The sequence below is a fragment of the Pyricularia pennisetigena genome, assembly GCF_004337985.1.
Source record: "Pyricularia pennisetigena strain Br36 chromosome 7 map unlocalized Pyricularia_pennisetigena_Br36_Scf_7, whole genome shotgun sequence".
Taxonomy (NCBI): domain Eukaryota; kingdom Fungi; phylum Ascomycota; class Sordariomycetes; order Magnaporthales; family Pyriculariaceae; genus Pyricularia; species Pyricularia pennisetigena.
In genome coordinates this window covers 1,790,868-1,812,498 of record NW_021940919.1, presented here as the reverse complement: position 1 = coordinate 1,812,498, position 21,631 = coordinate 1,790,868, and the positions used below count along the sequence as shown (strand labels likewise).

The window sequence follows — 21,631 nt, the reverse complement described above, 5'->3', positions numbered from 1 at the left end:
TGACTGACCTTGGTCCCCTGAGGTCAAACTGGTAGGATACCCTATTGGCAGCGATGTAGTCGCCCGACACTTCTGGCCTGGCAGACTTGGCACCCTGCCTATCCAGCATGGCCATGCCGTCCCACTCGTTGCCCATCTGCCCGACGTATACTCCCACGTCGGCGCCCGTCCACCGGGTCTCGCCCGCCGTCTCAAACGCCTCGTGCACCACCTCGAGCAGCAGCCTCTGCCGCGGGTCCATCATCTCGGCCTCCTGTCTGCTCAGCGAGGAAAAGAACCCGGCGTCGAGGCGGCGGAGCGTCTCGTCGGCCAAAAAGTGCCCGTGCCGACTCGTGACGTTGTGCCAGGCGTCCATGTCGAACCTGCTCTTGGGGATGGGCGTGCGCGTCGTGCGTCCGTTGACCAGGAGGTCCCAGTATGACGCTGCATCGTGGATCCCGCCCGGCAGACGCATTCCCATGCCGACTATAGCGATGGCGGGAAAAGACGAGGGATGAGGTACGGAAGCCATGCTTGCTGCGGATTCTGGGGTTTGCACGCCAGAAGCAGAACTTGTTGCTTCGCTGCCGTCGTAATATTCTGTGTGCTCCATTTTGTTATAAGGCCTGCCAAAACCCATCAATGGACTTTGTGGTTGCTCGAACAATACTCCAAAAGAAGACCGAGAGGCACCGATAAATCTCTGAAACTAAATCAATGTTAACCAAACTCGATATTCTGCCAACACGGTAACACCAAAGATTATTGCCTACTGATACAAGTTACAACGTTCTGGCCTCCACACCAAAAGGAAGACTGCGCCTGACACCTGCAGCAGTCACTAAGAATATGGTCAGATTTCTGGGCAATAAAACCAACAAATTTCTTACATGGAGGCAACCAACAACAGTCGCATTTGCCCGAGTAAGCACCAATCGAATCTTGGCGACATCCAAATCAGAGCGTGACACTCCCCTTTAAGCTGCCCTGCCTCCAATCCTCGGGGCCAAGACCCCCAGCAGTCGAGGCATTTTGCAGTTGAAAATAAATGAATCAGTTTATCTACTAGGAGAGAGCAGAGGTGATATTTCATGACTATATATTGTCAAAACAAAATGTGGCGGACGGAATCAGGTCTTTCCTGGGATCGAAGCTCGTCTCGGGCAACCTCAGCCTTACTGGATACAGCATTTGGCTACGGCTAGGCCCATCGCGAACGAGAAATAAGGTCAAAACCGCAACGCCTATCCCCGCCAAACCCCATAGGGGAAAGCTGTGCTCCTTGGCGTTACCAAAGACGGCCCCCAAAATGCACATGATTGACGCATATCGGTGGAGCAGCTTTTGCAAGCGCAGGTTTATTTCCGGCCTCATCCCCAACCAGCTGTCGTTGAAAAATATCCGAGCACCAATCGAACGTATTCTCTTGCACTTTCACCTTGTGACCTCGGACTTGGCCTAGGCTAAGACAATAGCTCAACAGGAGAGATGACTGCGCCGCTTTTTTTTTCGTCAAGGATTCAAGGATGCATGGCCAAATAGGAGACTTGGAGTTGCATAAGACTGAGCCACTAAGCATCAGTGAGGGTTGCGCAGCAGCACCGGGTTGACTCTCACTGAGAGAGAATGTTAGTACTTTAGTAGGGAAACTCCAACGATCTGTTTGTTTGCCGTACGAATAATCATGGACCCCATGTCGACAGACCTAGTGGCCTACCACGCCAGGGCCAGTCCCGAAAACCCAGCCGCAGTTGACATAGCGACGGGCCGCTGTTGGTCCTACCGCCAACTTCACCATGACATCAACAAGGCCTGCTCGGCCCTCACTGCTCAAGGCGTGCAGCAAGGCGACCGCGTCGCTGTGGTGGCGGCCAACAGCGTCTTCGTCGTCATCCTGCAGCAGGCACTGATGCGGCAGGGCGCAATCATAGTTCCCCTGAACTGGAGACTGTCGGCGTCTGAGATTTGTTCCCTGGCCGCGGACTGCTCGCCAAAGCTGCTGTTCTGGGATGACACGCTAGGCCTGGCCTGGCAGGACTTTGAGCGCCATCTTCCAGCAGCGTGTCGCCGGATGGACCTGCAAGATTTCATCGCGAGCGTCGACCAGTCGACCCTCCCCGCCGCGTCCGCAGCACCGCAGCAGGAAGCAGACGACGACGGGGCAGGGTTCCCCGACAGGACGGCGGCCATCGTCTACACGTCGGGCACGTCGGGGAGGCCCAAGGGCGTCAAGATCACGCGGCGCAACATGCTCGCGACGGCCGTCAACTACAGCGTGCTGGGCCGGGTGGAAGCCGGGTCGGTGCTGCTGTGCGACGTGCCGCTGTTCCACCTGGTCGGGCTGGCCGTGTGCGTGTGGAGCATGCTCCTCCGGGGCGGGACGGTGGTCATGTCGCGGCGCTTCGACGCGGCGTCGACCAACGAGCGGCTCGCGTCGACCGCGACGGCGGTGACGCACTACTTTTGCGTGCCACAGATGGCCGACTCGCTGCGCAGGGCCGCCAACTTTGCGCCGGGGCGCTGGGCGGCCCTCGCGGCCGTCTTCACCGGCGGCGCCCCCAACCCGCCCGCCCGCGTCCGCTGGTGGCTCGACCGCGGCGTCAACATGGTCGACGGGTACGGCACCACCGAGGCTGGGCATTTCCTCGGCATGCCGCCGCTGGACGAGCAGGTCATCAGGCGAAAGGCCGGGTCCGTTGGGCTCGCGGGCCCCATGACGCACGTCGAGATCGTCCACCCGGACACCGGAGTGCCTGTCCTGCCCGGCGAGCCCGGGGAGATTGTCGCGTCCGGCATGAGCGTCACGCCTGGGTACTGGGGCCACGCGGGTCCGGATGGAGGTCTCGAGGTCCTGGAGCGTGGGCCGGACCGAGGAGTCGCGGGGCGCTGGTATCGCACGGGGGATATTGCTCGCCGGGACGAGGACGGCTTCGTCTACATCATCGGCCGCCGCAAGGACATCTTCATCACCGGGGGCGAGAGCGTCGCGCCCGCCGAGGTGGAAGCGGCCTTGATGCAGCACCCGCTGGTGGCCCAGGCTGCCGTCGTCGGCGTTCCCGACTCGACATGGGGAGAGGTCGGATACGCATGGATTGTGTTGGAGCAAGGCGTCCAAGAGTCGTCTCGTCCGCCGCATGAACATCTCGTATCATTTTGCAAAGGACTAATAGGGAGATATAAGATCCCGAAGCATTTCAGGTTTACTGAAAGCCTGCCACGGACAGGGTCGGGAAAGATTATGAAGCATGTGTTGAAGAAGAAGCTTGAATCAGAGGGGTTTGGGAGGCCAGTCATGGTGAAGGAGGATCAATTGACGGGAACTACAAAGACGCTATCATGGTCTACTGTATAATTACCCACACTAGAGTTGCGCCACTCAGAACACAACTCCAGGTAACCTACCTCTTTGATCCATTTCCAGTCCACCTCTTTCATCATTCATGTATCAAGGGTGAACTACCACCAACTTGACAGGCATGCATGGCCTCGATGGATTGTCCGCTGGATTCATAATCCTGTCAGAATTTCATATAGAACGGGATAAAATCGCAACCACTGACACACACACACACACACACACACACACACACACACACACAAAAAAAAACTCACCTGGATTCTCAGGTGGCGAGTATCGGAACTCGTGTCGTTCCCCAGACGCAGAGCGCACGCAAATGTGTCCGCCCGGCTCGCTACCACGAGCACGCAAGACAAGCTCGGTCTGAACCTCGTCCGTATCCGGATTGCAGCCGTACGCCACGTCGTAAACAGCTCGGGGATCACCACGCTCCGTCATGAACATCTTGGTGGTATTGTCTTCAGGGGTGTACTGTTTTTCAAAAGACCTTGTTAATCAAGAATAAAATGGTTTGTTGCAGCGTCATTGATTGACTTGCGAGAAAGAAGAAAAAAAAAACAAAAAAAAACCAAAGAAACTGAAAGCGTGCCTCTCCATTAATCACAGCGCGAATGGTCGGAACCACAGTGGCAAGAGTGACAACTCCGTCAACGAGAGTCAGGGAGTCGCTCGAGTTGCCGGCGGGCGCGAGGTAAAGGTGCTTGTCACCACCACCGGCCTCCCACAGGTTCATGAGCCGGTTGTGGATGACGGGGAACTCGGGATTCTGAACCTGGATGGCGAAACCCTCCGTGATGGTTGTGGGTAGCGTTCCGGGAGGGAGCTCGCAGCCAGTGACCGTTGCTGCAGCGGCCGCGAACAGGATGAGGGCCGCCATTTTGATGTTGCTGCTGCTGCTGCTGCTGCTGTTGCTGCTGCCAAAAAGATATCGGCTGTCCCGAACGGTTGAGGTGATGGAGAAACCTGTTTGCAATGCCCATGACTTTCACTTTACCCAAGCCTGCCGATCGGGCTGCTTATGTAGCTGGGCAGTAAAGAATCGAATGCGGGAATATACTGCCGATTTTTTTGTCTTTGCAATCTCTTTGTGCCGTGTATGCTAAACTGATGCAACCTTGTTTGCATGCCAAGATGGACGATACGAAGCTTTTCTTTGTGGCTTGCAACATGCTTGGACGGCAGACACAATGCAGGGGGCGGGATACATGAAAATTCCCCTCAATGAGCTGCAGTCCGGAAATTAATCAGCTCATCTTTAACCAGACTTTGTTGGTTGGTACGTACGACCTTGACGACTTTTTGTTTGGTGGTTCGGGATTGACATTGGCCCAGACAACCGGAAAATACCCCGCAATCGCATCCGCCGCGGCGGAGAATAGAGCATTGCAATCAGTCAAATTGACTCGAAACATTGTTTTACTGCCACTACTACCCAGATGATAACAAAGCCTCGTCCCTGTACCTTGACACAGTTTCCATCAAACAGCATACAACTCACAATGCTGCCCGTCCAGCTTGCCATCGGCCTGCAGCTTCAACACAGCCTGCTTGAGGCGTCGGACCACGTCGGCCGAGTACCCAGGGTCTTGGGGACCAAGGGTCGACTTGGCGCTGTCGATCTTGATCCAGGGGATTCTTCTCGGGGCCGTCGGCGACGAACCCTTCGCGACCACGTCATCCGGACCGTACCCCGACGACGCGCGCAGGTTCTGCACCATCTCGTCCGTGTAGGCCCCTCCCAGCAACAGCGCGACGGGAGGATTTGACTCGGGCTCCCATTTGCCCGGCGTGACGACCGAGTTGTTCGGGGGGTTCGGTCGCTCGCCCGCGAGCAGCAGAGGCAACTCCTCCTCAATGTGCGCGACCAGGGTGAAGTGGACGGCTGGGAGACGGTGCCAGATGGAGAGGGTTAGAGAATGCCAGACAGCAAGCAGCAAAACGAGCAGAAGAAGAAAGCCTTTTTTTTTTTTTCTTTTTTCTTTTTTTTTTTTGGTCAAAGAAAACGTGCCTACCGGATATCTCTGGCAACAATGCTTTGCACACGGGCTGGCCAATGCGTTCATGCTGGCCAGTGACCAGGACTGGGATCCCGCCTGTTGTGGTCGCCATTTCTGTCTAGGTACCGTGGGAAATTGACGTTGAATGACTAGGTGGCTTCTCCAGGATCAACACAACAAAGGGTTTGGCATGGTCAGATGATGGTGGGGTTCCAGGCGAACTATTTAGAGCTTCCAAGCCCTCCCCGCCCTGGAGGAGTGCTTGATAAGCTGGTAGCTTACTTTTGCTTACTCTTCTTCTTTTTTTTTTTTTTTTTTCTCTCGGCCAAAGTCCGTTCGGTTCTGTGGCGCAACTTTTTGATCCCGACCTGGAATTTGTCAGCCACCTCCGCGCTTAACAAACGCGGTTTGGTCAGCATAGAAAATGCTGTTTGTTTCGTGTTTCGCTATCTCAACCTAGACACCCGTCAACCCACACTTGTGGGTCATTCCGGGGGCAAATACGCGACGTGACATCCCTTGACGGATGGGGGACGATCGGTTTCCTTGGAATCACTCACCTTAATTATAATTTTATGCTTAAGCCCGCTGACAAAAGTCCATCTATTACCGGGTTTGTACCGGGTATGACGCAGTTATTTTGCAAATCGTAGGGTGCTCAGCCCTGCTCCGCCGGTTGCATGGATCGTGGCCTGAACTTACCCTGCGTACCTATTTCTGATCGCATTAAAACCGTGCAAAAAAATGGCTGAAAAACGATATGCCAAGCGATAGGGTGAGACACTAAATGGCCAGGTACGCTGGTATTCTATAATTTCTTTTTTTTTTCTTGTTCGTTTGCTTGACTAGTTTTGTTTCACGTCCCAGAACTCAAAAGCAAAAAATTAAGCCGTATACCCACCCCCATTTTATGCGCGTAAACTCCGGATCAACAGAATTATCACCCAAGGTACTGGATGTGTTTAAGCGTTGCTACACTTTTTTTTTTTTGGCGGTTTGCTGTTCAAGCCCTACCATGGATTTTTTGATCTTGAGTGAACGTGAACTGTGCATCATGTCCCAATGACACCCTGAAACCTAAATGGGAATCCCTCGTGTAGCCATCTCCAGTCTTCTCAGTGCAGTTTTCCCTTGCAAATCTTGCACCAGACATGGTAAATGTTTGTAAAGAGTTCTCCAGGCTACTTCTAGAACTAGACTAGTAGAAGATCAACATCTACAGCACATCCAGTCTGCCACCACCTGTCGATGCCATGTTTCATTCACAGAGATGTGCTCCATTCCATTTTTGATAGTGGACCTTGGTTTTCCTTCATTCTCCACCGTGAGCATAACCTGTCGTTCCAAATACGGATTGCAGTAATCGGGCGGAGTGTGTGCCAAAAGAGGTATTGACCCAACGTATCATGAAACTCTAATTTACCATGCATCGTATTGGAGCTCCAAGCGTGATAGTGGATAGTAGCCGTTCCCTACCAATACCTAGTTGTTGATGATCAGGTCGAACGTATAAAATAGCGAGCTTCCGTCCTGCAAGTAGCCTTTTTGTTTTGTCTATCATCATCATCATTATCATCTTCATTATTACCATCATCATCATCATCATCTTCTTCTTCATCATCATCATCAACCTCGCCTCTTAAGCACACCTTCAACTCATTCACCAGTTCGGCTTTTGATATCTCTACCGCTGTGCGGCATCTCACTTCAGCTTTACGACAACTCGGCTTTAATACCACTACCGCTGCGCAGCATCTCGCTTCAAACCCCGTCACGCAACAGACGCCAAACACCAGCAAATATGCGCACTCCCAGCTTCGCTCAGCTCCTCACCTCGGCCCTCGGCGCCTCGACCCTGGCCCACGGCCTTGGGCTCTCCCCCACACGCATCTTGACTGTAAGTCCGAACCCGACCCTCCGGTCCATTGGGATCATGGCGGACCTCGAGGCTAACATAGCTACCAACGCTGCAGGGGGCCATCGTCTTGCTCGCCGGCAATGTCCAGGCCGCGCCTCAGTTTTTTGACTGTTCCGTCGACTCTAACCAAATTGGTTGCAGAAAGAAGCGAGACGTCGAAAAGCCGGCGGTGGTTGCCCGCTCTCCTGAGCCCGAACCTGAACCGCAGTTTTTGGATTGCTCGGTCGACTCTAACCAGATTGGCTGCAGCAAGAAGCGTGACGTCGAAAAGCCGGCGGTGGTCGCCCGCTCTCCTGAACCCGAGCCCGAGCCTCAGTTTTTTGACTGCTCCGTCGACTCTAACCAGATTGGCTGCTAGATAGCCCGAATGTGAACTACAGTAGACTGAGATGGGCTCTGGACAATTATGAGCGAGAGTGCTGTCTGTGCACGCGGGGCTTTGTGGATTTTGCATTTGTCTTCCTGGGTATGAAGTTAGTTTTCAACTTTAGTATCGAATGCAACGATATCATGAGCAACTCTTGTTCGTTGCATCAGAGAGCGAGAATAATTTACGTGAATCTTTCTTTCTTTCTTTCTTTCGCTTCGTCCTTTTGTTGCCTCCCCCTGTTTGTTATATGCATGAGGAAGGCGTGGGGACAAGCACATGTGCTGTGTTGCAGAGATCTAATCAGAGGCGACGTTGAGGGTTTTCAGCTCGTCGCTAAAAATAAACAAGTTGCCACACCCCCGTCTCCGATAACCGGCACTTGTTGCTGCCAGAGCGCCAGTGATGTCGGTACAACAAAGTTGAACAAACTACATCGGCCCAGTCGACCCCCAAGCACGCGGCAGCCACAGCAGGGCTCCCGTTTCAGCTCGGGTACGTGAGCCGCCAATGATGCTATCTCAGTCGAATATGTATATAAGTCCCCGTCGGGCATGATGCACTTGACTTCTTGTCACGGATGGCCTTTTACGGGCTACAAGTGCCGATGCGACCGCAGCAATAAACTCCTTTGCTACAACTCTGCCCTCCCCCAAAAAATAAAATAAAAACAAGCTTTCAACAGCCATGCGGTTCCTCGCTCTCCTCCCGCTCTTGGCAATGCCTGTCCTTGGCGCAATTGGTAGTCTATGCAAAGCCGAGAAGGTGAGTCTGTATTAACTGACAGGACAGATTCATGAACAAAAGTAACATGCGTAAATCGCGCTATGACGATGCACAGGTTACCGGAACCTGCCAGACGATAAGTTGGTGCAAAGGGCGCAAGGGACGGCAGCCCGTCACCGGCGCATGCCCCAACGACCCGGACAATGTCAAGTGCTGCATCGTTCCCGAATGTGAGGGTGATGTAGGCATGGGTTGCTTCTTGGAATCCGAGTGCTACACTTATACTCATCCGTTAGTCAACTTCTATCTGAGTTTTTCTTTTTCCATGTAACCAGTGCCGAGTATGAAAATCGAGTCCGCGCAATGTTTACTAACGATGCCCTTTTTTTGCCGAATCCAGGGGCCTGTGTCCGGGGCCGAGCAACTACAAGTGTTGCGCAATTCCTTGAACTTTGGTCACTAGGTGAAAGATGGGCGCTCTGTTTAGGAGGGAAGTGTGACCGTTAGAGATCAGTTTTGTATAGTGCGCCGTCTCTTCCAGAGCACAAGACTGGACTTTTCTCGATCAAATGAACCTGATGGAATGAATAGGTTATATATGCTTGAATCTTGATAGGGATTTAGGTGCCTAAAGCTTAGTTTGCCACGGAATAACACTGGTATGATGTGCTCGTGCCTCGGGCTTGGAAACAGTTTTACTCTTTGACCAAGGCGCACCAGTTACTTTGGTCAATTTGCGAAAGTTCTGATGAAAACGTGGGACGAAACAAGCTTTATTTTGGCCAAGTTGACACAGCAAAAGTGTAGTAGCTAACGGAAATATAAAACCTTTTACACAAACTCCTCAACCTGTCTGTCGTAGGACCGTCCCAAACTATCTTCACCTAGTTCTGCTGCGTTGTCGTCTTGGGCTCGCTGGATGGCCCCTTCAAGCTCTTGGGGCTGCCGACCTTCGCGATCTCGGGCTCGCTGGATGGTGTCTTCGGGCCCTTGAAGCTCTTGACCTTCACGGGCCTGAGTTTCCCGAGCAGCGCCACAGGCGGGGGGTTTACAGGCTCAGTGGCACCGGCGAGATCGATGGGCTCTAGCGCCCGGGCGCGGACCCTCTGGTGCTGTCCCCCGGTTCCGCAGCCTTGAGTTTGAACGGGAGAGGGTGGTTGGGTTGGAACGTGGTGACGAGGGCCCTCGGCGTTGTACGGATCCCGAGGCGCGGCTAGAACCGGGGCGGCGATGGCCAACAAGGCCATGAGCTGGGAGACTTTGGAGAAGTGCATGGTGAAAGTGGTAAAAAGGATGCAGCTAAAAAGTTCAAAGAAATGAAAAGATGGCTGGACAAAAAAAAAAAAAAAAAAAAAAAAAAAAAGGGCTGTACAGGAGAGGAAATGCGCCTGGTTGATGATGGTGATGATGGAATATTGAGGTGGGTAGAAACAATCATGTGTTGGTTATGGATGGGAGCTCTTCTTTATACTGGTGAACATGGAGATTATGAGCCGCGGTCAAGTATTTACCCGCATGAATTCTCTCATAGACCGTTGGTGATGCCGCATTGACTCATGCTCACCAAATAAAGCTTAAGTCTCGAACCTCTCAATCAACGTTTCTACACTGAAGCAAATATTCCTCGCATATGCTGGCCATGGGGGCAAAGTCTTCAGTTACAAGGACAAAGAAATAATATTCATTGACTGAGTAATACACTTGCCAATGTTGTGTTTACACAAGCCTACTGTTCTTTCATGAGTTGGGAATCTGACCAGCCTCTCGACAGTGCATAAGTTACAGTTGACAGCTTCGCCGGGGTAATACATTGATCAAGACGTACGGTTTGCGCTAGAAGAGTCTGTTTTCCATGAATTTCTGTCCGTGTAGGTCACATTTACCAGCTACATTGATCAATGTGAGCTGTTAACTTCTGGAAATAGTAAAAGAGCTCACCTTTGATTTATGCCAGACCTCCGTGCAATCCCTGATAAATAATATATAAAATTGGATGTAAACAGTACACTTCGAAAACACCACACGCTAATTCGGGGTGTTTGTTCCGCAAGCTTATGAAGTGTCATGAAAAAAAAGCACCTCAACCTACTTCCCTAGGAAACTATAATCGTGAAATAAAGAAAACACAGCGGTGCTATCGAGATTGAATCTTGCTTCTAAATAAAGACATTGGGCATTTTGGATTTTGAAAACTTTTTTTTTCAAATATGGAAGCTGCCAAATTTAGTTATTATGGAGCCCAGCAGCCAGCCTGTATTCCATACAGCAAAGAACTGAATCGCCAAATGCGTACTTTTTTTCTTTTTCTTTTTTTTTTTTTTTTTCCCATTGTTAGGACGGCAAATAAACTATTACAGAGACCAAGTCCACATCCCAATTTTAGATCCATGCAACGAGAGACAGGATTGGGAAAACGCCAGACTTCCGACTGCCTGATTATTAGTATCCCATTTTCAGACAGTTATGAGGCTTGTTAGCATGGAGTAAAGTCTAGCTACTTCCGACTGCTGAATCTACCATTTGCTGGACTTACTTTACTTCCCTGTGCTGTCGAGAGCAGGTGCAAAGCATAAACTGACCGGCCAAGCCTGCAGTTTCGCACTTGCATCCGGCTATACCAGGTAAGAGAAGTGGCGTCAGTTAGAACGTGATATGTATATGTATATATATATATATATATATATTGTAGCCCGTGAACAAAACATGTCGTAATGCAAGCTTACCCTCCCTTCCCGCAGTCGATGTTGAGCGTGGTTCTGCTGCGAGCCAATGGGCCGCCTGTTTTGGCACAAAACGATGTCATGATCAAGCTGTTCACGGTGGTTTTGCCGATGGTGCACGTCCTTGCAAAGCCACTAGCGGCGTGGACGCTGGCGATGGCCGAGGAAATGATGGCGAAGATGAAAAGGTGCTATGGGGTCAATAGAAAGACCGAAATCAGTACGACGGATTCCCAAAAAAAAGAAAGTGCCGAGCCTGCTGAATAAAGTCGAGCGGAACGATTGATGTAGATTGTAGAAGATGAAAAAATGAATGTACTGTTCAAAACCCATGGTTTTGATGTTACGGGCGGACAATTGTGTAAATACAAAGAATGTCAAACAAATGCCATGATGATAATATTTCACCCATTATCTCACTCGTCGCCCGAATTTTTTATATGAAGCGAATTGAAACTTTTGCGTGATCGAGGTAAAGCACATGGTTGCTCTTTGGGATTAGGTGCGTCTTGGCTTTATTTTGACGTTATTGATAGGCAAAAGGTTCACGTAAATAAATCGATTATCGTATTTATGGTGCAAAAAACGAAAAAAAAAGCCACTCTGCAGGCGGTAAACAAGTTGAACTATCCCAATCTGAGTGACAAGGCAGACAGTCGTGTCTGAAATAATATGTCGGAGAGGCCGACCAAGGATGATAGGACTAGACAAACCCAACTCCAGGAAAGGAAGGGATAATCAATGCTTTCGCCCGAGAGCTTTGATATGCCTCTTTAATATAACTTTGTGTCCCAGAAATAATGTTACGACAATAATAAATACTTTTTCCGATTCTATTCTCTTCCGAGCTATGCCTTGACCTTTCTGTGCCATCGGAAATCGGCAGCAATCCAAGACCACAGGCTGACAGCGACGGCGCCGGGGCCCTCGTCAAGGTCGATATCCTCCCCGCAGACAGGACAGTCCAGCGTACCTTGCTCCGTGATCAGCTTCACCCAACACTCGGTGCCGACGACGTGCATGCACGGCAACACGCTCCCGGGATGTTCCGTGCGGCGGGAGTGCAGCTCCCCGGCGCTCCAGCCGGGCTCCATCTCGTCCCCACAGATGGTGCAGACGATCCTGGGCGGCGGGGCGTCGGGCGCGCACGTCCGCCGGATCCAGCGGCCGACGGTCCCGACGTACGACGTCTCCTCCCACGCGCAGTTGATGGCCATGAGGGAGGCGCTGCTGATCTTGGGCCCTTTCGGTCTCGGCTCGGCTGACTTTTTGTCCTCGTCCAGGCTCAGCGCGGCGACCTCGATCAGGAGGGCCACTGCTGCGTTGGTCCGGGGGGACTGGCCCGGGCGGCAAGGGGTGTCGGTTCCGGTGGACATGTTGGTGTTGTATCTGCTAGAGAGCCGCTGGTATCAACTGATTGTAAAAAGTCACAATGTTCCTTTTTGTTTTCAGAAAGAAAGATGTTGAATGTGATCTTCGAGCAAAAGCTTTGCTGCTTTGTGACGATTGACATATTATGAACATGGTGGACGAAGACTACTGGTATTTATGTTGACAGCAATCAAGTCCTTCTCAATCCTATAGTTCTCGTCGTCTTTGTTTCACTCAAAGACAATGCATGTCATCTGAACAAGTGGAACACAAAGACTTTGTCAACACGAGACCCCGATAACACAAAGGCCATTTCTTTTGTCTACTAGAAATCGTCCAAGACAAACGCAAGGCCGACATCGTTCAAGGATCGTTGGCGCTTGTCAAAATCTTGTACACATTTATCCAGTGCGTGACGAGAAAGGCCCGCAATCTTCCTACGACACTTCTTGAGGTGCACATGACGATTAATCCGTGTCGCCAGTGCTTTCCGCAAAGTTCCTATCACCCCCGCCAGGATAGGTTGGCCCCACTGCCTGATGTTGGGCTTGCTCCAAGGCTATGTTTCTTCATTGACTTCATCAGAGATTAACCAGTGGTTTAAGAGGATTGTATATGCCTTGGCCACGTCGGCCATTTGCGGCTCCAACCTGCACAACTATCGCGGCTTCTACGGCCCTGACAAGTACCCCTATCGCGCCGGTCACGAGGCCATGGGCGTTGTGCACAAGATCGGCCCTGCCGTCGACAGCATCAAGGTTGGCGACCGTGTTGTGCTTGCGTTCCCCGATGATCGCCCTAACAGGACGGAGAATTCGACCGTTCCAACCGATACTGAATTCTTTTCTCTTTTTTTTTTTTTTTTGATCCTGAATTTGACCCTGAATTTGACCTTCAAAGAACGGTAGTTTGGATGTAAACAGCCGAGTATGCTCGGATTTCATTCGCAGACGCCAGCCTTGCGTGGGCCAGGAGTGCTTCAACCGGGAGGTCGAGATCCAGTAGGACTACGTCATGTGCGGGTGCATCGCCGTCATCTCGATGAGGCGCCTGAGCTGTACCGTCGCTTCAACGAGCAAAAGGTCGTCAAGGTGCCGTTCAAGGGAGCTCCCCAGCCCTTAGGAGTGGGAGAAGTTTAAAAGGGATGAGGCATTGGAAGGCGCAAAGAAGATCAACGGGCATCAATTCTACGAGAACACCTTGCGGGAAGAAGCCAGAAACAATGTGGAGACGACATCTATGCCAAGGCGGTCCCATTCACGCATGGGCGCCGCCCCGTATGTGCACGCCAAAGAAGTCAGTCATAGCCCCTGAGCTGCCGGTTGACGGGGGCTTGGCGATATATTGGCGACTATTCCGGGACAGCCAGTCGGCAAAAAGTGACTGCCACCGGCGAACCCGTGCTTCACTTGGCGTGTCATTGATCATGGCAGCAAAGCGAGTACGCTAGCTTTGCAGGTCGTCATGGTTTACCCAGCCCATCGGTTCAATATTCCAGCTCATTGATACATGCGAGGAACCATGTCCTATGCCAAGCGCTATTGATTACCTAGGCCCCAGTCAATACAATACGAGGGCAAAATGTCAGCAGGAGACTCCCATAGATGGCTTCGAGCGCAAACAATCTTCTTCCGACTCCAAACAAACTGTGGAAACAAAAGTGCACCTCGATGAAATGACAAACTTGGCGGGAAATAGTTTTTCAGTACGAATTCTCCTTGGCAAAACCACCCCTGCCAAGACCGCTAATCTACCTTCTAAACCGTTCGCTTAATACCACGTAGTAACCGCAGGCGTACTACAAAGAGCTTTGGCGCCGGCGCCGGCGCAATCTCGTCGCGAGGACTAGTCTAGTTGCCTAAGCGTGGAATACCGTCGATTTTCATTCGTCGCACGGGCCGGTGGGTAATTGCGAAGGCAGTTTATTATTGCTGTTATAGCCTGCTGACTAGTCGGGTATCGGCCGTGTTCCATTTCCAAGGAGGAAGCTAAAAACAAGCCGAACAGTTCGTTCCATGTTCCAACCGCTGAAGAGGCCAGTAAGCGCCATGGCCCGTAGTACAACCGCCATCCTAGAGCCGTCGCGAGATTGTTGTTTGAATGCATTAAATACCACGAATTGATCATCATTTGCTCCCAAAAAAAAGAACTACATTGATCTGCATTGTTTACGTTCAGGTACGCATCCTGCTACTGGGTCTCCAACTGTTTCGTCCCTCCTTTTTATCCCTTCAGCAGGTATTCTAGTCGGTAATCATGCAGCCTTCTTTCAGATACGGCCTGTTGGCCAGCTTCTCTCTCTACGGTGTGGTCAGCGCAGCAAAATGCACTTCCAATCTTTTGATCGACGACTTCTCGAGGCGGCCAACCTCGAACAACAATCTAGGCGGCTATACAAACGGTTAGAGGTCCCCCCCCAAACCCCTCGAGGCAGGGCAGACAGACCTCACGAGGCCAGACAGAATGTTAACGATTGGGGATCAACCGCAGATGACGGCTCCATGAAGAGCATTACCGTGCAAGGCACCAGCCTGATTCTCACTCCGCGGCAGCCCGCGCCCGGGGGTCTCTCTCCGTCCTACTACTACGAAAACATGCCTTGCACCCAGGCCGCCGGCGACGGGTACGAGGCGCTCTCCTTCACCATCAAGGCGCCGTCCAGGGGCTCCAACTTCACGCTCGAGATCCAGACCTTTAGTTCGTGCGGCGACACCAGCTACACCATGGATTGGCAGGTCGTCAAGGGCCTGACCGGCGACGTGCAGACCGTGACGATCCCGTTGGCCGGCTGGGTCAACCCAAAGACGAACCTCAACGCCGTCAAGGCCTTCAACTGGGCTACCTGGACATCGCCTACCCAGGGCAATGGTGATGAGCAGTGGCAGCTGGGCGACATTATGTTTGTGTGCGGCGACGCGGATGAACCGACCACGTCGAGCACGTCGAGCACCTCGAGCACGTCGAGTGATGCTGCACCCACGTCGACGTCTGCAAGTTCCTCGAGCAGCCTGAGCACCTCGGTTTCCTCCGAGACGCCCACCACGTCTCTTGGCCCCGCCCGCTCTTCGTCGACGTCTTCGGGCTTTGTGACTAGCACAATGTAAGTGTAGCTGCGTCTCCACCCGTCACTTTGTCTTGTCTCATTCGAGCCGTTGACCCTGGCCTTCAAGTACCCCTACATCCTCAAGCACGCGTTCTCTGCAGTCGTCGACTTCCAGGACGTCGACGACTAGCCTGCCTCCAAGCACGCTGAGAACCTCGACCACAACCTCATCCTCCAGATCGTCTACCACGAGCACCTCCTCCAGCACCAGCACCTCCAGCACCAGCAGCTCCAGAACCTCGTCCACGACGTCGCTAACCACAGCTAGGCCAACAACATCAACAACAACGACAACAACCAGGCCCACCACCCCGACGCCCACAACGCCTACCCCCAGGCCGCCGCAGCCGACTCCAACCAGGAAAGTATTCTGCATCTTGCCGGGTTGGTGCTTCTAGTTGTAAAGTTTGAAGTGAAATAATATACCATAATTAGAACTAGACATAGATAATAATCGTTTTTTTTTTTTCTTTTTTTTTTTGGCTAGTCGATAAATCCGCTTTTTTCTGCAGTAAAAGATAGGTGCTATATCCGATTAAAGGAAAGCCAAAACGTTTATGAATGGCAGAAATTTTACATTGCTAGGATTTTGTAAACAACATGGTAAAATAATTGACCCCTGCCCGTCAACTATTGTTTGGCCCTTGGTAATAGAGGCTCAGCGCCAAGGAAGTTGGGGAATAGTCATGAGGGTGATTCATGATGTGACGATGATCTGTGGTTGCCATTCCAAGTAATGCCAGTATCGTTTACACTCCGTCGACGCAACTGGATCTTGATTGCTTCTACACTATTTATCTAGGTCTAAGCCAGTCGAAACAACTCACTCTCATTAAAACTTTTAAGGTCTCCTCCGCTTTGCCAACAATTCAATGCAGTCAATAGTCACAAGGTCAAGGTAGTTCAGTCGTAATTTGAGCAGTGTTTTTGATTTGGATTCCTCATTTGACCCGGCATTAGTTTACATGTCAAAAATCTCCATCAAGTGCACTCGTCTATATTACAATTTACCACACTAAGTATCGTTGGAAGGGAACAAATAGCAAACTAGTTTTGTTTTATAACAACGCAGTGCAACTTTTCTTAAGCTTAGTGATTAGCTGGGCTACAGAGAGGCCATGTAAATCGAGTAAGGATATTTCCAGACCCAGCCAGAACTATTTACAAGTTACAAGTAACCATATGTTTCATAGGGTCTACTCGCTATATCCTTGCGACACTTTTCTTCCCTCTACCATGGTACTCTTCCGATACACCGCAAAGATTCGTTTCATTTTTCACAAGCACCATCTAGTCCCCGTCGCTCGTTCAGAATTATTGTCGCTACTATTACACACATTTAGGTGCAACCATGCGTTGGGATACATTTTGCAATTACTGCCATCGTTTCTCGGCGCACTGCTACAAAATTCAACTCTTTGGTCAATCAATCAACTTATCAAGTGTAAGTCTAAGTAATTATAGGTAAATACGACAAAAACCCAACATGGTCGCAACCTAAATGCGTGGATTAATGGTAACGTAGTCCCTGGGAGTGGAGAGGGCAATCGATATTTAATCCAACAGCTTGAGTGCAGTCTAGAGTCCAGACTCTAGACAGCACTCATCTGGGAGCAAATATTCCTTCTCAAATGCCACTACCTGGCCTATACTATTTTCGCCATCTCGGGCACGCAAGTGCTTAACAATCCCTCCGTCGTCAAGCCTCGGCTTCACTAGAAACAAAAACTCGCAATGGTGGTTTGGCTCTGATTGGTCATGAACTTTGATTGTCAACCGTCTGTTTGTACATGTGTCAGGGTGCGACGGGCGGATGTTGAATCAAGGATCATGATGGGCAGGAGCAAACAGTGAATCGTAAGGTGACTCGGCACATGGGGCGACCGACCGACCCCGCACTGGGCGGACTCTGCTTCCGACCCGCCAACAACTGTCAATCGGACTATTGCTCTTCTCTCTGTCTGTTGAACTGCCGGTGAATATCTTGGCCGGCTTCCCTCCTTTGAAAAACAGCGAACAAATGTTCGACCCTGGCGGCAACACAAGATCATGTTACTCAGCACTCAAGACCTTGCCACTGGGTGGCAGTTCAGAGCAACCTCACCCAAGCCCGACGATGAGACCCAAGCTGCGGCCTTTGACTCTTGGCACCCAGTCAAATCGGTCCCAACCGAGGTGCACCTCGACCTGCACCAATCCGGACTCATCCCAGACCCCTTTGTCGACCTGAACGAACTCGGCGTCCGCTGGGTTGCAGATCAGCAATGGACCTACCGCTGCCGATTCGCCAGCCCTCCCGCCTCCGTGGCATCTTCTTCAATCACGGACCTCGTGTTTCAAGGCCTCGATACTTTTGCGACGGTCTCTTTGAACCACGAGGTGATTCTTGAATCTGATAACATGTTCATCTCGCACCGCGTCACTGTCACGGACAAGCTCAGGCCCGTCGGCACACTCAACGAGCTCAGCATCACCTTTGAGTCTGCACGCCTTCGCGGCCTGGGGCTGGTCAAGGAACACCCCGAGCATCGGCACATCGTGCACCAGACCGAGATCGGCCGGGGTCCCGTCCGCAAGGCGCAGTACCAGTGGGGATGGGACTGGGGGCCGATTATGCTGACCTGTGGCCCTTGGAAGCCGGTCATGCTCGAGACGTATAGTGTCAGGATCGAGGATCTAGGCGTTGCGTACGCGCTGGAGGATGACCTGAGTGGGGCGACGGTGTTTGTCAATCTCAAGACTAGGGGGTTATTGCCAGGACGGGGTGTTTCCTACGAGGTCTTGATTGATGGGGACAAAGTCGGCGGCTCGACTACCAGTACCAATGCGTGCGGCGATGGAGAGATGGAGCTGGTTATCAGGACGCCCAAGCTGTGGATGCCGCGCGGCTACGGAGATCAGAAACTCTACAGCCTGGAAGTGCGACTCCTCAGCTTTGACGACAAGACCGTCCTGGACAGCGCCACCAAGAAAATCGGCCTTCGCAGCGTGGAGCTAGTCCAGGAAAAGGACAGCATCGGCCAGTCGTTCTACTTCCGCATCAACGGCGTCGACGTCTTCTGCGGCGGGTCCTGCTGGATCCCCTCTGACAGCTTCCTCACGCGCACCACGCCAGCGCAACACCGGGACTGGATCCTCCGCCACGTCGCCGATGGTAACCAGGCCATGGTCCGCGTCTGGGGCGGCGGCATCTACGAGGCGGACGCCTTCTTCGACGCCTGCGACGAGGCCGGCGTCCTGGCGTGGCAGGACTTTTGCTTCGCCTGCGCAAACTACCCTGCCCACCCGGAGTTTCTGCGCTCGGTCGAGGCCGAGGCGAGACAGAACCTCCGCCGGCTCAGACACCACCCTTGCCTCGTCATCTGGGCCGGGAACAACGAGGACTACCAGATCGTGGAGCGGTACGGGCTGCAGTACGACTTTGCAGGCGACAAGGACCCGCAGTCGTGGCTGAGGACGAACTTCCCCGCCCGGTACATCTACGAACACCTCCTGCCCCTGGTGGTCGGGGAGGAGTACGGGACCGAGAAAAACGCGCGCCTGGTCGCGTACCACCCCAGCAGCCCCTGGGGCGACGGCACCAGCACCACGCTGGCGGTGGACCAGACGGTCGGCGACGTGCACCAGTGGAACGTGTGGCACGGCGCCATGCGGCCGTACCAGTTCCTGCCGGAGATGGGCGGGCGGTTCGTCAGCGAGTTCGGCATGGAGGCGTACCCGCACGTCCCGACGCTCGAGGGCGTGGTGACCGACGCCCGGCAGAGGCGGCCCGGCAGCATGGCCATGGACTTCCGCAACAAGGCCGGCGGGCACGCCAGGCGGCTGCTCGCGTACGTCGGGGAGAACTTTGACCTGCACGGCGTCGGCGGGACGCTCGAGGGGTTCGCGTACCTGACGCAGGCGATGCAGGCGGACGCCATGCGCGCGGCCTACAGAGGCTGGAGGCGCCAGTGGCGCGGCAGACGGTGCGGCGGGGTGCTGGTCTGGCAGCTCAACGACTGCTGGCCCACCGTCAGCTGGGCCGTGGTCGATTACCGGGGTGTCAGGAAGCCGGCCTGGTATGCGATCCGGGATGCGCTCAGGCCTGTCGCCGTCGGGGTGGGGAGGAGGTTTTTTGACTGCACAAACAGGCCGGCTGATGAGACGTGGCAGAGGGATACGGGCCACGTCGATCCACGACTGGCGTGGGGGAGCAGCGAGAGGCCACAAGACACACTCGGCGACCTGTGGATTGCGAACGGGACGACCCAGGACGTCTCTGGGAGATTGACGGTATCGTTTGTGTCCATCAAGTCGGGCAAGGTGTTGAAGGACCTGCACGACAGACCGCTTCATGTTGTGGCCAAAGCAAACGACATAACAGAGCTCCAAGTCAAGCAGAGTCCGCCCGCGGCAGCGGCAAGAAGTTTCTTCAATCCGGCCGACGAGGACCCATTTATCATTCACGCCAGACTGGACGTTCTCGGCCACGACGGCCAGGTCCTTGAGACGGTACAAGACGTGTCTTGGCCAGATCCGATCAAGTGGCTGGACTTTGACGACCGCAAGGTCCAGGTCTCTGCTTGTGTGGAACAGGAGCAGGCCGTCTTGACGATCAAGGCGGAACGGCCAGTCAAGGGCTTTGTGATCCAGGAGAGCCCTGACTTGACGGTCAGCGATAACGGGTTTGACCTTGTTCCTGGATACCCGGCTACGGTTAAAATAGAAGGGTGTGCTGACCTCAAGAAGTTGGTGTGGCGGTATCATGGGCAGGTCAGTGTTGGCGATGACTGGGCAAGGGGCTGAGGATGGCGTATAAAGTTTTTGTGAGCCGGGCGCTGAGGCGATAAGGGATATGTCAATGCTGGAGCTCTTTTTTAGCACTTGATTTAATTTTGTAGTAGCTTGGAACGCTACTCATTTATTTTAGGAATAGCAACGCCTCAGGTTCAAAGAAATATGAACGCCCTGTCTCCTTGGACGGATTCTATCTCGACACGACATGATGCCCGTACCTCTGCTCTGCTTTGCAAGAAAGAAAAGACGCAAGGCCATCCAGACCGAGTGTGAAAGGTAAAGAAAAGAAGAGTACAAACACAATAAAAAAAAAAAAAAACGCTTTTGGGGCATCAATAATTTGTTTCAAATCAAAGAAAAGAAAACCAAACAAGATAAACATCCCATGCCCCTCCACCCTCTTGTCCAAAACTGCGTATCCGCCCCATCTTGCAAATTACCCGCATCACTGTCCGGATGGGTTTTCACCCAATGGAGATTTTCCGGGGGCCGTCCAGCTGCTCGGTCTGTACGGCGCCGGCTTGCTCTCTTGAAGGGGTTTGTTGTTAACCTTGGGAACCGGCTTGGACTTCTTCTTCTTCTTGGACGACGACGACGAGCTGGGCACCCCTGCCGCCATGTCGAGGAGCGGATTCGCCGAGCCGCTCTTTTTTTGGCTGCTTCGCTTTTGAACATGGTGACTTTCGTCGAGGTCAGGGCCGCCGCCGGAATACCTTTTCGAAAGCTGCGAGGATTCCCACCCACAGCCCAGACAGCCTCCTCGCCGAGAGACGCTGTGCAACCTTGAGCCGACCTCGTTGTTGATGGGGGCTGCCGAGGCCAGGCTGGCAGCGCTGACTGCCACGATGGCGAGAAGGGTTGAGAGTTGCATTTTTTTTTTTTTTTCGACACACTTTTCAGGAACAAAAAAAGGTCGCAAGGGCCGGGCAAACTCTACAAGACTACAACTGCTCGGAACAGAAAGTGTCTTTTGGAAGCTGGTGAATGAACGGAAGCAAAAAGAAATGCCCCAAAAAGACGACAAACACGTAGACAGATCATTATATATCACAGAGGTTGCCTTTCATTTCCATCCAACAATGTGTAAACTATTCGGGTTAGTCTTTTCTTCGGTTTTTTTTTTTCCAATTTTGTCTCACGAAACAAGGTAGTAGCCTGTCGCCTGAACACCCCCACAAGTGATCTGGTGCCAAGCCACAGGTTGTCACTTATGCGGTCTTCCCGTTCCCCTAAGAATTGTAGGCAAGATATCGATCGCAATTTGCTGGTGGAGTACTGCATGGAAAACTCGGCAGGTATGATTAGGCGTTGTCCCT

At 52.5% G+C, this 21,631-nt stretch overlaps 14 protein-coding genes across 14 annotated transcripts in view; 7 read left to right on the top strand and 7 right to left on the bottom strand.

Annotated features, from left to right (window-relative positions):
* The window catches only part of PpBr36_10067 (uncharacterized protein), a gene marked incomplete at both ends in the record, with an annotated part of 993 nt that extends 496 nt beyond the window's left edge, over positions 1–497 (top strand). Inside the window, one exon of the mRNA XM_029897182.1 lies at positions 60–497. Within this exon, the coding sequence (XP_029745352.1) occupies positions 60–497 (438 nt within the window). The remainder of the gene's footprint in view (positions 1–59) is intronic.
* Positions 1–592, bottom strand: part of PpBr36_10066 (uncharacterized protein) — a gene marked incomplete at both ends in the record, with an annotated part of 7,001 nt that extends 6,409 nt beyond the window's left edge. The window contains one exon of the mRNA XM_029897181.1: positions 9–592. Coding sequence (XP_029745353.1) covers positions 9–592 — 584 coding nt within the window. The remainder of the gene's footprint in view (positions 1–8) is intronic.
* A 1,071-nt stretch (positions 593–1,663) lies between these two features.
* Positions 1,664–3,331, top strand: PpBr36_10065 (uncharacterized protein; the record flags this gene model as incomplete). The annotated part of the gene is made up of 1 exon (XM_029897180.1): positions 1,664–3,331. The coding sequence occupies one exon, from the start codon at positions 1,664–1,666 to the stop codon at positions 3,329–3,331; it is 1,668 nt and encodes a 555-aa protein (XP_029745350.1).
* Positions 3,332–3,424: 93 nt separating this feature from the next.
* On the bottom strand, positions 3,425–4,214 carry PpBr36_10064 (uncharacterized protein; the record flags this gene model as incomplete). Its single annotated transcript, XM_029897179.1, has 3 exons — positions 3,425–3,480; positions 3,592–3,808; positions 3,942–4,214. 3 exons carry the CDS (start codon positions 4,212–4,214, stop codon positions 3,425–3,427), a joined length of 546 nt encoding a protein of 181 aa, XP_029745351.1.
* A 601-nt stretch (positions 4,215–4,815) lies between these two features.
* Positions 4,816–5,446, bottom strand: PpBr36_10063 (uncharacterized protein; the record flags this gene model as incomplete). The annotated part of the gene is made up of 2 exons (XM_029897178.1): positions 4,816–5,219; positions 5,350–5,446. The coding sequence occupies 2 exons, from the start codon at positions 5,444–5,446 to the stop codon at positions 4,816–4,818; spliced, it is 501 nt and encodes a 166-aa protein (XP_029745348.1).
* Positions 5,447–7,135: 1,689 nt separating this feature from the next.
* PpBr36_10062 (uncharacterized protein) lies at positions 7,136–7,610 on the top strand (the record flags this gene model as incomplete). The annotated part of the gene is made up of 2 exons (XM_029897177.1): positions 7,136–7,231; positions 7,308–7,610. 2 exons carry the CDS (start codon positions 7,136–7,138, stop codon positions 7,608–7,610), a joined length of 399 nt encoding a protein of 132 aa, XP_029745349.1.
* A 694-nt stretch (positions 7,611–8,304) lies between these two features.
* On the top strand, positions 8,305–8,808 carry PpBr36_10061 (uncharacterized protein; the record flags this gene model as incomplete). Its single annotated transcript, XM_029897176.1, has 3 exons — positions 8,305–8,384; positions 8,461–8,656; positions 8,681–8,808. Exons 1-3 carry the CDS (start codon positions 8,307–8,309, stop codon positions 8,806–8,808), a joined length of 402 nt encoding a protein of 133 aa, XP_029745346.1. The 5' UTR covers positions 8,305–8,306.
* Positions 8,809–9,229: 421 nt separating this feature from the next.
* Positions 9,230–9,619, bottom strand: PpBr36_10060 (uncharacterized protein; the record flags this gene model as incomplete). The annotated part of the gene is made up of 1 exon (XM_029897175.1): positions 9,230–9,619. The coding sequence occupies one exon, from the start codon at positions 9,617–9,619 to the stop codon at positions 9,230–9,232; it is 390 nt and encodes a 129-aa protein (XP_029745347.1).
* A 1,445-nt stretch (positions 9,620–11,064) lies between these two features.
* Positions 11,065–12,441, bottom strand: PpBr36_10059 (uncharacterized protein; the record flags this gene model as incomplete). The annotated part of the gene is made up of 2 exons (XM_029897174.1): positions 11,065–11,256; positions 11,974–12,441. 2 exons carry the CDS (start codon positions 12,439–12,441, stop codon positions 11,065–11,067), a joined length of 660 nt encoding a protein of 219 aa, XP_029745074.1.
* A 534-nt stretch (positions 12,442–12,975) lies between these two features.
* PpBr36_10058 (uncharacterized protein) lies at positions 12,976–13,575 on the top strand (the record flags this gene model as incomplete). The annotated part of the gene is made up of 2 exons (XM_029897173.1): positions 12,976–13,257; positions 13,387–13,575. The coding sequence occupies 2 exons, from the start codon at positions 12,976–12,978 to the stop codon at positions 13,573–13,575; spliced, it is 471 nt and encodes a 156-aa protein (XP_029745073.1).
* Positions 13,576–14,692: 1,117 nt separating this feature from the next.
* Positions 14,693–15,960, top strand: PpBr36_10056 (uncharacterized protein; the record flags this gene model as incomplete). Its single annotated transcript, XM_029897171.1, is given in 4 exon segments — positions 14,693–14,837; positions 14,927–15,522; positions 15,670–15,789; positions 15,808–15,960. The coding sequence occupies 4 exon segments, from the start codon at positions 14,693–14,695 to the stop codon at positions 15,958–15,960; spliced, it is 1,014 nt and encodes a 337-aa protein (XP_029745081.1).
* PpBr36_10057 (uncharacterized protein) lies at positions 15,577–15,915 on the bottom strand (the record flags this gene model as incomplete). The annotated part of the gene is made up of 1 exon (XM_029897172.1): positions 15,577–15,915. The coding sequence occupies one exon, from the start codon at positions 15,913–15,915 to the stop codon at positions 15,577–15,579; it is 339 nt and encodes a 112-aa protein (XP_029745082.1).
* Positions 15,961–17,588: 1,628 nt separating the features above from the next.
* PpBr36_10055 (uncharacterized protein) lies at positions 17,589–20,324 on the top strand (the record flags this gene model as incomplete). Its single annotated transcript, XM_029897170.1, has 1 exon — positions 17,589–20,324. The coding sequence occupies one exon, from the start codon at positions 17,589–17,591 to the stop codon at positions 20,322–20,324; it is 2,736 nt and encodes a 911-aa protein (XP_029745080.1).
* Positions 20,325–20,760: 436 nt separating this feature from the next.
* PpBr36_10054 (uncharacterized protein) lies at positions 20,761–21,186 on the bottom strand (the record flags this gene model as incomplete). The annotated part of the gene is made up of 1 exon (XM_029897169.1): positions 20,761–21,186. The coding sequence occupies one exon, from the start codon at positions 21,184–21,186 to the stop codon at positions 20,761–20,763; it is 426 nt and encodes a 141-aa protein (XP_029745079.1).
* Positions 21,187–21,631: the final 445 nt, after the last annotated feature.